At 35.9% G+C, this 14,208-nt stretch overlaps 1 protein-coding gene across 2 annotated transcripts in view; it reads right to left on the bottom strand.

The window, feature by feature from the left end:
- The window catches only part of PDE10A (phosphodiesterase 10A), a 361,168-nt gene that overhangs the window by 72,951 nt on the left and 274,009 nt on the right, over positions 1–14,208 (bottom strand). For both annotated transcript variants that reach the window (XM_051614749.1, XM_051614748.1), the window contains exon 3: positions 1,251–1,279. In XM_051614749.1, coding sequence (XP_051470709.1) covers positions 1,251–1,279 — 29 coding nt within the window. The remainder of the gene's footprint in view (positions 1–1,250; positions 1,280–14,208) is intronic.

Genomic DNA, 14,208 nt, shown 5'->3' with positions numbered 1-14,208 from the left:
TTTAAAATGTAATTTATATTCAGATTTTAATTAAACTGGCATCTGTTTGAGCTGCTGCTTAAGAAAAATAATGTATTACAACAGTCTATGTTATCATCTACAGCATTATTCAAAAACACCATAAACTAATACACACATTCATCTGTAGTATGGTGCATTACTGAGTGTCCTCAAATATTGTGCTTAAAAAAAAAAAATAATGGTTGTGTAACACGGTATACATATCAAGTGCATAATGACTGACAGACAAAAAAACAAGGGAGAAAAAGTTACACCTTAAGTGTGATCTGCACCCCACTGACTCCAGGATTTGAAGTGACAGCTCATCAATCTTCAGGAAAACTCCAAGCCAACATATATGACTTTGAGGAGCTAAGGTGGCTGGGACAAGAGTGTCTGAGGGACAGAGGCGGTGACTGGAAGGGCTGACTTGGCAGGGTTCAGAGTTCCAAAGCTTGCTTATTTTGCCTGAAATAGCTCAAATGTGGTAACCTAGGTATGTTTTGTAACTCCATTCTGCAGAGTTTTAGGTAAAATGTTAATCTATTTACCAAATCAATCACAATTCAAAAGTACTTTCTTCCACATAAATACTTATGGATTCTGAGATTTTTAGGCAGACCTTTAATTATTCTGAAATTAAAACAACATATACAGACATACTAATGACAAAAATCCTTGGTTGCACTGACAGGTATTTACCCAACTGCCATAACCGTTGAACACTAAGGGAAGACCCCCCCAAAAAGTGTTACAAATTAATAAATCACCAAAACACTTCAGTTTTCACCTACATTCTCTACACCATTATACATCCATAGCACACCCTGTATACGAAGAACTTCTGCTTTAATAAACTTATTTTAGACATAACTTCATTTCTTTTTTGTAGTCTCACAAGTGGTGAAGTTCAGCTCCCCGCTATGCCTCAAGGTCACCAAATTAAGATTTCTACTACCAGCCTGTCTCCACTCCTTCCACATCCTAGTATTTTCCAAAGGACTTTTACTAAGAGCAAGACAGCTTTTGCAGTCTTTCAATCAGTCTTACTCTTCAAATGTGTCTGATACTACCGTGTTTCTTCTGGGACACCTTTTTTTTTTTTTTTTTTTTTTTTTCCCTCTGGAGATCCACCATGTCTAGGGAATAGAGTCAAATCTTGATCAGAGACTACAGGACAATCATCCCAAGTGAATAGTGGGTCTCAGAGACTACATTTCTTTTCAAAGGGGACAGAGAGTAGCACTTACCCTGCTGACTTCTTTAGGAGTCGATTCATCTAAGAGGAAACAAAACAAAAAATTAGGCACTCGGGGAAGTTTCTAGACTGAAAGAAGAACAAGATACCACAGGTCAAACAATTTCTGCACCTTTGTACAAAGCTTTTGTAACATGGTTCAATAAAGTAATTGAAATATCCTAAGACTGGTGTGCACTTACAATCTTCAAAATTCCAAACCTAAAAATTAATTAAAATTAGGTTAAAGTATTCAAGAAATCTGTCTTGACTTAACAAAACCACAAAATTTCTTACATTTCAAGTCCTACAAGTAAATTCACAAGGCAGATAAACCAGTAAGCCCTATATCATTCTCCTACTTTTATATTCCAATTAAGTAAGCCAATTGCTAGCACTGCACACTCTGAGAAGTAAAGGTCCTTTGCTTCCAAATACATGCCACCAACATTTAAATATATGACCAAGTTTGTGAGTAGACTTCAGAGTTTCTGTTCTGAATATCAAAGATGCTATTCCTGTTGACTTCTGTAGGTGTGGAAAAAAAAGCTTTGCAGCCATAAAAATAGAAGAGCATCACTGATGTGATCTGGCACAACATATTGAAAGTACGTAGAGTACAAGGTTTTATATTTTTTAATCTATTGTATAAAACATTATAATGCTTTGTCCTTTTAAATGCAAGCAGACAATCTCATACATTTTTTTCTAATTTAAATACGTAAAAATAAACACAGTTACAATAACAGAACACTAGCTAAACACTCAGCAGTATTTCTGAAAATAAAGGGAAAACAGTTATAACAGAAGAACGCATCTGCCACAGGAAGTTTTCAACTTTTACTTGACGCACACCAAAAAGCAGCTTGAACACACACTTACAAACCTCCAGTTGGTTAGCTGTTTCTGAAAACATGAAGGGAACTACTTAAAACTTTTTATTTGATACTAGGAATCATATTACTATGCTTTGGAAATAAATTTAAAGTCAGCAAGTAGAATCAGTCTCACAGAGAAAGATCATGTGCTTGTATTTCTGGCCTTTAATTTACACATATTTTGATACATCTCTGTTGAGTGGATCTTTAGGTACCTCTGTCAGATATAGACAAAGTATCATCTAGGCTGCTTAAAAGCAGATAACACTACTTTCTTTCAAAAACATCCCCAGGTAAAGGAGAGATCTCAAGGTGCCCTTTGAGAAGTGCACATTTACAAGTATTTCAATGTTATCACCAGCAAAGGTTCTTTATATCTTGACATTTAAGATGAAATTTTAAACAATAAATCTAGAAAATAAACACAACAAACCAAAAACATTTTCTAGAAAGCAGATTGAAAACCCACTTTACAATGAAAGAAGTATTAATAATCATACAGGTTTCTCCTCAAAATCCAGTGGCACCAAGTCAAATAATATATTGCACAACTAGGAATGAAAATTAGTCTTCTCTTATCCTCAATCAAATGATATACCAGTAATTTACACATGTAGAACATAGTCATAAACTTACTCAAGCTATTTAAGGTAGCTCTGCTTTTTGAAAGACAATGTATAAAAATACTTTGCAATGTTCAGTGATGTTATCTTCCTTGACCAAACAAATCTACATACCAAATAAAAGAGTAGCCAAAACTAGACTCCATCTCCCCTACTACCTGATTTCTGACAGTGAGTAACAGAAGATGTGGACAATAGAAAGCCAAATCTTGGTATAATGACACTTTCCCTGGAGTACACTCTCAGTTTTCAGTAATCAAAGGACCAAACATTTTTTAATCAGTGGTGATACTTCTTTCTGTTTGAAAGATAAAGACCGGATTTTCTTCCTCACACTTCCAGGGGATAGGAGGTTAGATTGTGCTTGTTGTTTTTTTTTAAACCAGAGCCACATCTTTTAGCATTCACAATATTCTCTGAGATCCACACATTACGAGAAAAACTCTCTATTTTGAATCTGCATGCTATTAATGTCATCTGATGCTCTCTATTCACCTTATCTATGGAGCCTGTGATTCTAGCAGTCTCTCAAACAAGCCCTTCTAGGCTTCACACCCCATCAAACCTTTCCTGGCTTGAGAAGTCTGATTTTTCAAATTAACTTAAACCCTGCATCCTCTTACCCAGAACGTGTGTGTGAGTATGCATACATACATACATACATATATGATGAAAAGCATGAGTAAATCATATTAGTAACTTCCCTCTGCTGGAACAAAATTAATATATTGTGATGTATCTCGTATAAATTACTACCACCACAACCCTATGGCTTCCACACCATTGCAAGACACAACTGTCACTGCAGTTTCCAATTATAGAAATAGGACAGATTAAATGCACCAAATCTAAACCTTACTACACAGTATAAAAATCTACATAATCTCTATTTGAGCCACAAATAAAATAAATAAATAAATAGATTTAAAAAATCAGTGCTTCAGTAGTAGAAAGGGCAATTAATAACTTCTCATGCTTTGAGATCCTTGACAAAGCAGATCCATAGTCTAAGCAAGATGATACAAATGCCATCAACCCAACCTGAAACTCTTCACACATATACAATACCGTGCTTTATTTTCTACAACATGAGATACACAGGTACACGTTGCGTGCTAGGATGCACCTACACTTCAGTGCTGGCACCACTTTGCTGTGGTTTTATCCATAGCAAAGAATACAATACTTCCCTTATGACTAGCTTCTGTGAGCTAAACACAAGGAAAAATCACAGAAACAGCAGCTTTTCCCACAAATTATTCTAATGGCCAAAATACTGGCTCAGTTAACATATTAAAGTAACAGGGGGCTGATGAAAACGACCTTGATTTTGTATACTCCTCTTTATTTAAAAGCCCTGAATTCTGTTCACTAAAAGGTAGAACACACCAATCTCTTGTTTGCAAATCAAGTTCCATCCCTGCAAAAGATGAAGCTTTTAAAGAAATAGATTAACCATTAAAATAAATTCAGAGACATTAAGTACAACAATAAATAGCAGCTTGCAATAGAGTTAAATATCACAGGAAAGTTCTCAATTACAAAGGACCCCATTTATTATGGCATACTGTGTGGGAAAACAGCCAGACAGGGGGCAAGTATCTTCTTAGTGTTTGCCCTGAGGGAAATAAACACCCTGGGATAAAGCAAGTGTTTGTGAAAGACATCATACAAATGTTCCAGCCACTAGAAACTTTACAGTTAGGAGTCCACTTTTTCTTTAGATATCAAATATAACTAATTGTGATACATGAGTGTCTCTGTCTCAATCCCATTTGTTGGTAGAATTGCCATTCACGGAACTTAGGAGGATCATGTTAATTTTCTGTGATGCCTGATATAATCATTAATGTAGAATAGTAAAAAAAGACCACCCATATTATTTAGTTCTGGTACTTCAAATATGCCAACGCTATTCTTAAGTTCCAAAAATAAAGTGATGAACTCCTGAAAAGAAATCAATACACATGCATATATTAACTTGGCTGAACTGGTCAATCAAGGCTGTTGCAAGCTGTGTTTTTAACATGATTTGCAATGTGGCCTGATGCACAGTGAAGTAGGTAGTCAGCAGCAGTGCAATGAGAGCAACTACAAAGAGTACATGACCAAGCAAGTGGTAATTTTGTCCTCCAGAAGCACTAGGCATGCATCAGTAATCTAGCAGAACTCCCTGGTTTAGCTGATGCTATAAACTCCTTAATGTTAATGTCTTGTTAATTTGAGCATAAAAATGCACTGACGCAAACAGTGGGAAAAGGGGAAACTGTGGGGAACGGATCTAAATTACAAGGGCTTCCCCACCTCCGTACATCAAGTTTGCAGACCAAAACCCTCACACTAATGATAATATTCTTCTACTTCACAGTGAGCTGGGTTCAGCTCACTACATGCGTAGAAAATGGCTCACTTTCTAAGCTTTCAAAACCAGGTCATTACCCTAGACCACAAGAATTAAGTTACACTCAGCTTTATCTTGACAAATTTGCAAACGTTAGTATTGAAAAAGCTCTCTTCAGACATTAGTGACATCAAGATGAGGCATGGAAGAATGGGAAGAATTCTGTGATAAGATTTTAATTTTAAGAACAAATTCACAATTTAACAGACTTTAGTATCTCACCTTTATTACCAGAACAATTCTAATTAACCATTGCACAGAACACTACAGAAACACATAATAATTGATATGGCATTGAAAGACAACATCCATCTAGGAAAACTTCCATACTAAACCAAGACAAGCAAGATAGGAAGAAGCAGAAAGAAGAAATGGAACAGATAGAAAAAACACACCACAGAAGGTTTGGCTTTTGGTACAGTACAAATGAGACCAGGTTTGGTATTTGGTACCATATAAACAAGGCTTGCTTTAGTTTGGTTTGGGGTTCTCTTTTTTGGGGTGAGTGTGTGAAGGGGCGTTAAACTGTGTAATAATTAATTGCATATGAAAAATTAATAATTTGTTTTGCATATTATAAAAAGTATTTTGTACTTGTATTTCTATGTGTGCTTTTTTTGTAAAAAAAAAAAAAAGCAAAATGCTAAGCTACAGTAGTCACAGAGACCACTTTAACACAAAGAAAGCTTTCAACATCTCAGATATTATACTCTGACACATTTATCAAGGAAGCAATAATTCTAAAGCCCAGCTATTTTTATTACAAGAACTCTTTCAAAAAAACAGTATTGCATTTTCTCTTTGGTTTTACACCATTCTTTGTTCTGTGTAGTTAAATACTATGGCTGGTCCATCATTGCTATTGATGACAGCAACCAAATGCTTAGGATTAATTCTGTTTATGAGATCCCAGATAGCTGCAGTGTCACATTTTCCCAAGGAATGTTTTCCCACACAGCAGATGTCAGATTGACCTAATAATTTTTCTTTTCAAAATTTGCTTTAGGATCCTTTTCTCTCAGTTAATAAGACACAAGTTGTTTGGAATGCAATTAGACCAGCATAAATATCTTTGCTGCTTTTTTCCCTTGAGAAGCATCACACACACACATTTATTTCTGTGATACAATAGCATTAATCAGATCAGTTGGTCAGTCTATTTTAACTGTAATTTGCATCTTTATTTTAGACACCTTGCATCTAGCAGCTTATGCTGAATTTTTAAGATATTTAAAGACACCTTAGCTGAAGGTGAGTTTTCTAAAGTGGCAACTTTCACACAGATACAACAGAAATGCTGAAGCTGTCATTCAAAAATGTTCTTGCTTCTTAATGCACCATCTCACTGAGAGCATCTGAACAGCTCCCCTGACTTTCACCTGTCTGGATTTATTTCACAATTCAGAAGCACTTGTAATGTTACTTCACAGAAAACTAACTCAGACAGTTTGTTTAGACAGACCTAGATGTTGAATGGCAATATCCATTAGTATTGGTCCCTGGTGGCACACTGGGTTTCTTTCCTTGAAGCAGGACAAAACATGAATTGCAGTTTTTTTTAAATCAGCAGTAAGATTCACATTTTTAAAAGTTCCTGGAAAAGAAGCTAAGTTCTTCCTCTTCTTGAACAACGAAGTAATACGGATCAGAAAACAGAGAAGTCTGGAACCAAGACTTCATTGCAGATGATAAGTGGACAAACATTGTCTGCCAGGTGTCCTAAACTTTTTTCTACACCCCTTTGCATATAATCAAACAGGGCATATAAATAAACTAGGAGAAGGGAGCACATTCAATTAGAAACACCTAAATGTTTGGAAGCTCAGTCTTTTAAATGGTCTTAGCCCTCACAAAATGGATGAAATATTCAGAGCAATTTTGCAGGACAACCTGTTCTGGCCCAAAAATTTCCAAAAGGGATCCTCTGAAAGTATAACCAGCCCTTGTGAGAACAGAAAGGCATATGGAAAATCTGGATTTGGCTCTTGTTTCTGAAATTGCTTAGCAGTACAAAATATACTGATAGTAGCTCCTCCTTTCCATACCCATGGGCAAAAAATTCTCAACTGTATACTTGATATGACAATTTAGACTAATATAAGCAGGGTATTTCCACAAAATTATGATCAAGAACATTGCTTTGTAATTAAAATAATCTTACCTTCTCACTTCTGTTTAAATGGTAAGCTGATGGAGGCGCCTCTGAATTTGTAGAACGATATATTCTCCACATCAGCTAGAAGCTTCATAAATTTCTGTAAAAGCCTCCCAAGTTGAACATACCTCAGCAAAATCTTTCTGGGACCTGGTCTCGGACCATCAGGAAGAAACTAATTGTTTCCAGCAGTGAATGTACTTCACCAAGAAAGCCTGCAATTGTGTTTATGGTAATTAGCCAATGACTTCATATCCTTTTCAACACAAAGGTTGAATGAAGAGTGTTAAACGGGTTAGCTCATCTATCTTATCAGTCAACGAGATGCAATAATCGTTGTTTATTACCCAAATACAGCCACTAGACAATGGGCTGAAGAGCATGTATAATAATTTATAATTTTTTTCAAACTTCCCAGATTGCAGCTACATATTTTTGCCTGTATATACCTACATCTTGCCTAACATTCAATTCTGTTTGGCATTCACTGAATGGCTGTTTTAGGTTGCTTTCTTTAAAATTGATTACAGGTCTCGCACACATGTTTGGTGAAGGAAGTCTCTCATTCAGTAGTAAGAAATTTCAGTATCACTCTTGTTAAATCAAACTTTATTTTCTCCTGGTTTTTGGTCTCAGAGTCATGCTGGTTGCCAAGTATAAGGTATCCTTAAGGATTACTCCAATTGATGTATTTTGGAAACAGCATTAATACTACCAAGCTGTTCTCTCACTTCAGAACAGAGCTGTTCCTTCACTTTTGAATGTGTTTCAAATATACTGCACAAAGGTTGAAATTTTATTGTATTCAGCAGGTATTTTCAATGGGAAGGAGAAAATTACATTGTTGTTTGCTCAAGTACTACTCAGACACATACTTTAAGCAATTCCATTGAAAGCAACAGAACTGCTACAGTATGTATTTGAAATCAGAAATGCTTTTATGTATTAAAAGTTGCAGCATTCCTGTTACATTTAGTGATCCAGCACTGAAGGAGAACATTAAAAGCTACTCAAAGCAGGTCCTACAAAGCTCAAAAAGCCACATTGTATCTTGTCCACTGCAAGACATTTGGATATTTTAAAAACATGCATTATTACACATACTCTTTGGACGCTGCTAGGCCTCTTATGTTTGGCTTGTTCATTTCTAGTCCATGAATACGTCTTCCTGACTATCAGCTGTTTGGAGGATTTTAAGGAAAGGCACTTCCTCCTCCTTCCCCAACATCTGTATACAGCCCATCCTCCACACTCAGCTCTGTAAGGCAAGTGATGGGATCACAGAGTGCATATAGATGAAAGCCATGAAGTTTCCATCCTTGGCATGGAGAGAGGCTTCAAAGGCTCATTGGTCCAAACAGGCCAAGAAATTCAGCAGGTTCTCAGCTTCTGGAGCAGAAAATACTACATTTGTTTTAGTGGCAGCAAGACAATATAATAAACTTGTTGGGAAAAATGTAAACGTACCTTTGGGAAAAAGAGGATCAGATACCAACTTCTTTACTACACTTTTCCCCTTTAATTCTTTCTATCTTGTTCTAATCCCTACCTTCTTGTTTACTGTATTCTCACCTCTATTTAGACATATGCAGGATTTCTTTTAAGTCAATACATGTCCATGTAATTCAATTGTAAACTATCACACTACTCTCAAGTTGTTTAAAAAGTTCAGATTCCAGTATTTAACTGCTATAAAGAACTCAAAGTAAAAAAAGATTTTCAACATGTCTCATTTCCTTATTTCTGTGTCTGACTACATTGAAAACAAATGTTGTATTACTGAACTTTGCAGTAAAATCCCAACATCTGGAGAAAACTCAAGACTGAGCACTTTCCTTCTCTAGAGCAGCTGACAAAAGAAACAAAAGAAAATGCCCCAGAGGAATATTTTGCTAACGTCAACAAGGGTAAGGGATCGTTAGAGCTTGAGATGATAGGTTACCACATGGGAGGGTGTAGTGATCCGGAGTGAAACACATTTACGTCAGGGGAATAATTTCAATCCCTCTGAAGAAACCCTACAGTAACTACAACATACGTACATTTGTATTAAGAGATGTATTTTCTTTATTTCACCCTGGAGATTGAAAACTGAGAAAATTTTCAAATTAATCTGGATAATACTGAAGAACAAAAAGTGACAGAATAAAATTTACAAATTAAGGCTTTTTGCTTTTAGGATATTTCAGCTGATTCATTTGTAATCATAATCAAGCTCCCAGTGACTGGGTATTGAGTGTTAAAGAATAATGATGTGCAGATAATTCAGGACTTTGCAGTCTTTGAAAAATTACATGTTGCACTAACACAATAAACAGATTGCAACCAAGAGAAGATGGAACTATTTCCTACTTATAAGTACCACCACCATGAGTGAAACATTTTGCTTCCAAGGAGGAGACTGTTAAAAAAAATAATTATAACTTCAGTGAGAGTAAACAAACAGACTCTGTAACTACAAAATTATGGACAGCTCTCTATGAAAGATGACAGTGCCATCTGAATGTCTAAACTAGACAGTTTTACTATTAAAAGATGCATAATGACAGATAATTATAATCCACAGGAATTATTTAAAAAAAATAATTATATTTTTGGCTGCTGTACAACAACAAAAAGAAATCCAAGACATTGTGGAGTTCAGTATTCTTATACTGGTATTTCAACAAATGCAAAATTTTAACCCTCTGTAGTCACAGGTACAGTATTAAAGTTACTAGGCCAGACTCAGAAAAAATTTCAGGCAATGATACATGCAGTAGGACTTCCATAAATCTCTAAACAAGTCAGGCACCATATTCCCTGAAACAAAAGGAAGTTACAAACCCTAATTATAAACAGGTATAATGATTTACCACAGCTCAAGAGAGAAAGATAATTCACTAAGTTGTGGGGACCCAGCCACTTGTGAACCCATAGCAACATTTTAAGGCTCTGCACTATATAATGAAACTATTTTAACAAACGTTATAATATTTAAAAGTGAGCTTACTAAAATGCAACATTTAAAGTTGACACATACCAGTCGGTCCTGGCTGAAAACAACAATATTCCCAGTTAAACTATTTATATGCCTCTGACTGGTCTTCTATAGACCTTGAGGACACATTGTGACAGCCAACATCAGACACTTCAGCACCAGAACATTACACAAAGTTATAGCACCTAACAGTCCACATACATCTGGAGTTACAATCATTAAACATCTTGGCACATCTGCATCAAGATTATTGAGAGTTTTTTACCCACAGTGGTTCTCTAAGAGATTCCACAAAAATCGACAGGCCTATCCCTAAATGGACTAATGATTTTTTCATTTTTTAATATACCTACCTGCATACCAACTTGAAGTACAGAAACTTTGTCACAGGTTTCAGACTGGCTATACTATCAGGCACAGGCGGTCGCCCCATCTAGGAGCTAGCGGACCAAAACATTAAAGCAAGGGAGGTAAATCCAGTACCTCTGCAGTTAGGAACATGAGAAAGACTCGGTGACAGAAAGCATCCCATTTATAGAGGTTGCAAGGCAAACGTGCCTCAGACACATATCCACACAGAGAACAGATTACACTGGCAGTTTCAGAAAGAATTTTCTGCTCACATCCCACCTGACAGATAGACATAAAGGAAGAAGACAAAAACTAATAATTGTATAAACATCAAAAAATAAGCCACAAATACAGAGATTAGAGTGAATTAATAACTATATGTGTTCATGTAACAAAAAATTATTTTCATGTGCTTTTTTACTTAACAAAATCCGTAAATTAATTGAAATACTAATAAAAACTCAGGAAATATATAAAGAAATCAGCTGGGAAGCTAATAAACTATATCTAACACAGCAGTAAGAGAGAGTGGAAGTACCTCTTCTGTCGGTGGAATAAAGGGAACCAGAGCCAACCGTACCTCTTCAGCATGGCTGAAGTTGCCACCTGCTGGGATAAGGAGCTGTGTCTATCTCCCAAATTGTCAATCTAAGAGAACTGCTAATGATCACACACTGAGAGCAGGCAGCCAAGCAAGAAATCTATTCCTGCAAGTATGAAAAGCGTAATTCATAATCTAAGTCTCTTCTCCCCATGCATTCAAAATAGTTTTGAAACAGTTATGATAGAGGAATGTTATATTTTGTTAGTTGCAGCATCATGTTTCCCAGCTTCCTTCATCAGGCCTACCGTATAGTTGTTTCTTACAAAAGCAAGTGCCACACAAGTAACTCGAAGAGGAATTTGGAAAAACAACTCCATGTCCCAACTGGGGGTTGGACTAGATGATCTTTCGAGGTCCCTTCCAACCCCTAGGATTCTATGATTCTATGAACTAACCGCTCCTTAGGAGTTTTCTTTATATTCTGCATCTACCTCGTTAAGGAACACCAGAGCTGTGTTAGTTAATCCATTTGGGTCTCACATCCATGTAGGCATACATATGAAGCCATCAGAATGCTACTGACTGAGATTTCCTTTACTGATCTCTCTAGGATTACTGTACTTTCTGCCATGGTAGAAAACAAGTTCTACTAAAAAGAAAAAATAATACTGTTTATTACTGACCAAAAAAACCCAAAAGTTTTCTATAGAAAATAATGAACCTAATTCACAAAGTAATTTTTCTGCTAAAATGTATCTTATTGCTCACAATATTGTTCACTGCTGCTAATAAAGAAAAAAACTGGAAACTAAAATCTTAAGCTTTAAAATACAGCTGTCAAGAAAAAAAAAAAAAAGGCAGTTGCTTCAATGTGCTTTGCCCTTTTCCATCAAACGAACAGATGGCATTATTGAAGTTCTAGTAGAATGAAGGATTTATAAGTTCATTAGACAACACTAACTATACAGAAAAGACAGTAATATTGCAAATCAAGCTGCAGGATCCAGAATAGCATAAAAGTACAAATAATAATTGTAAACCTTCATTTATGAGTTAGTATATAAAAACAACAATGTCAAATAAAACAAGAAATGCATGAAACACGCCATAAAACACTTGTTTATTTTCCAGAGTAAATTCCAAGTTACTCCATGGGTTCTGCGCCTGAATTCTATACATGGGTGAGACAAGTGAGACAGGATTTAAGACAGCTGAAAGGGAAAAAGCCTGTTGCTTTTTTTACTTTTCCTTAAAAATATATGTAAAATTCATAATATAATATACAGTATGAGGTGATGTTCCCAGAAAATAAATATAAAAAAAAAGGTCATCCAAATGCACTCGTCTGTGCTTTTAAATGCTGTGCCTGACTGGCTTATTTGATACCTGACATGATTTATCTGCTCTTCTCTTCACTATCTTGAATTATTACGCTACACAGAATTCACTTAGGAATCATAAGGTTTGTAATTGCTTGTCTTACTTTCTATTGTCTTTCTTCCAGCCACAGCAAGGTCTTGACTTGGTAAAGTGGTGTCTGTTAGTATTCTAATTTACTTGAAAAAGATGCAAATTACTATCACCTTCAATATGTGACAAAATGAATTTGCTATAAAAAGAGATAGCTAACACACTGAAAATTTACCTTTCACTCCTACCTAATATGTATCAGTTCCTGTAAGTGCTGATTTATTCAGATGTACACCACTTTTCTCTGCAATTTTTATTAGCACAATTTGTGTTAAAGTTTAACTCCTTTATGCACACTGTCCACTCTGAGCATATTTTATCCACTCTAACATGCAATTCTTGGAATGTCATAATGTTGATGCCTACGGGGAAAATTATTCAAAGAGGGATATATATTATTTCAAAATGTGTATTCTTTCTAGATTTTCAAGAATTGAACAGCACCTTCCTTTTCTCTTGTGATGCATCTGTTCCCCAAACCTTATCCAATGTTTTGCCTATGTGTGCCTATTACTTAATCCAATACAACTGGTGCAATCTTAGATTAGAATATTTGAAACCTAAGACCCAAACTACCTAGAGAGGAATTGCAAGGTGCAGGTCCACACCAGCAAAAATCAATTTAAGCCTGAGCTACTGCCTCTGCACTCTCCCCACTGCCTTGGGGCAGTTTTCAGCTGCAGCAACTCAGTGAACTGTAGATATAATCTACAATTACATAAACACAAAGACCAATGCAAGGGAAAGGGTGGATATACACACCCAGGGATGGAAGCTGAGGGCAGGCAGTGCAGGCTTAGAACAACCACAAACCTATTTCCTGGGAACCAAGAGGTTCTGGCTTGAGTTAATACTGCTTGAGTAGACAGGACTCATTGGCACCTCAGTTTCTTAATGACTGGGATATTCAAGGCTGGTGCCTACTAAAAGAGCCTTAGATTCTGAAGACTTCTAATGAGGCATTGCAAGTTGTCTTTACTAAGATGATTGATAATTATTTTCTAGTATAACAAGTGTCTTTGTATATAATAAATCCGTATTTAATTAAAAAACGCAATTATGCCTACTTTCAGGCAGGAGACACAGACACATCCCCTTTAGAAAACGCAGCAGTTGCAAGATGTCTAGATTTAATGGGTACTTTCATTTAAAGGGTAGGACGATCTACATCAACATTAATTTCTACTTATTAGTTTCCTCTAGCACATTACTGGGAAGAATAAGAAGTTTTAGTATGTTTTAGATTTCTGCACCATATGCAGATAAGAATTCATACTATTACCTTCAAAACTTGAAACATGGCTTTAACATTCAGACAACCACAGCTAAGTCATACCACTAAGCAGCATTTGTTGGTCCACCCTGCATTTAAATGGTTTATGAGTGCCTTCTTAGATGAGAAGATTTTAGGAACAGTCAAAGGAGGGAGAGAATTAAGAAAGCAGGATTATTGTTAGCTTCCTGATTTTGAAATACTTAGTAGAATCTCAAGAAGATATCAACAACAGAGAGAAACTCACTTTGACAGCACAATGGCTGATTCCTTAATTGAATTCTAAAACATGTCTG

Source organism: Apus apus, chromosome 3 (assembly GCF_020740795.1).
Source record: "Apus apus isolate bApuApu2 chromosome 3, bApuApu2.pri.cur, whole genome shotgun sequence".
Lineage (NCBI taxonomy): Eukaryota > Metazoa > Chordata > Aves > Apodiformes > Apodidae > Apus > Apus apus.
This window is presented reverse-complemented; position numbering and strand designations above follow the sequence as displayed.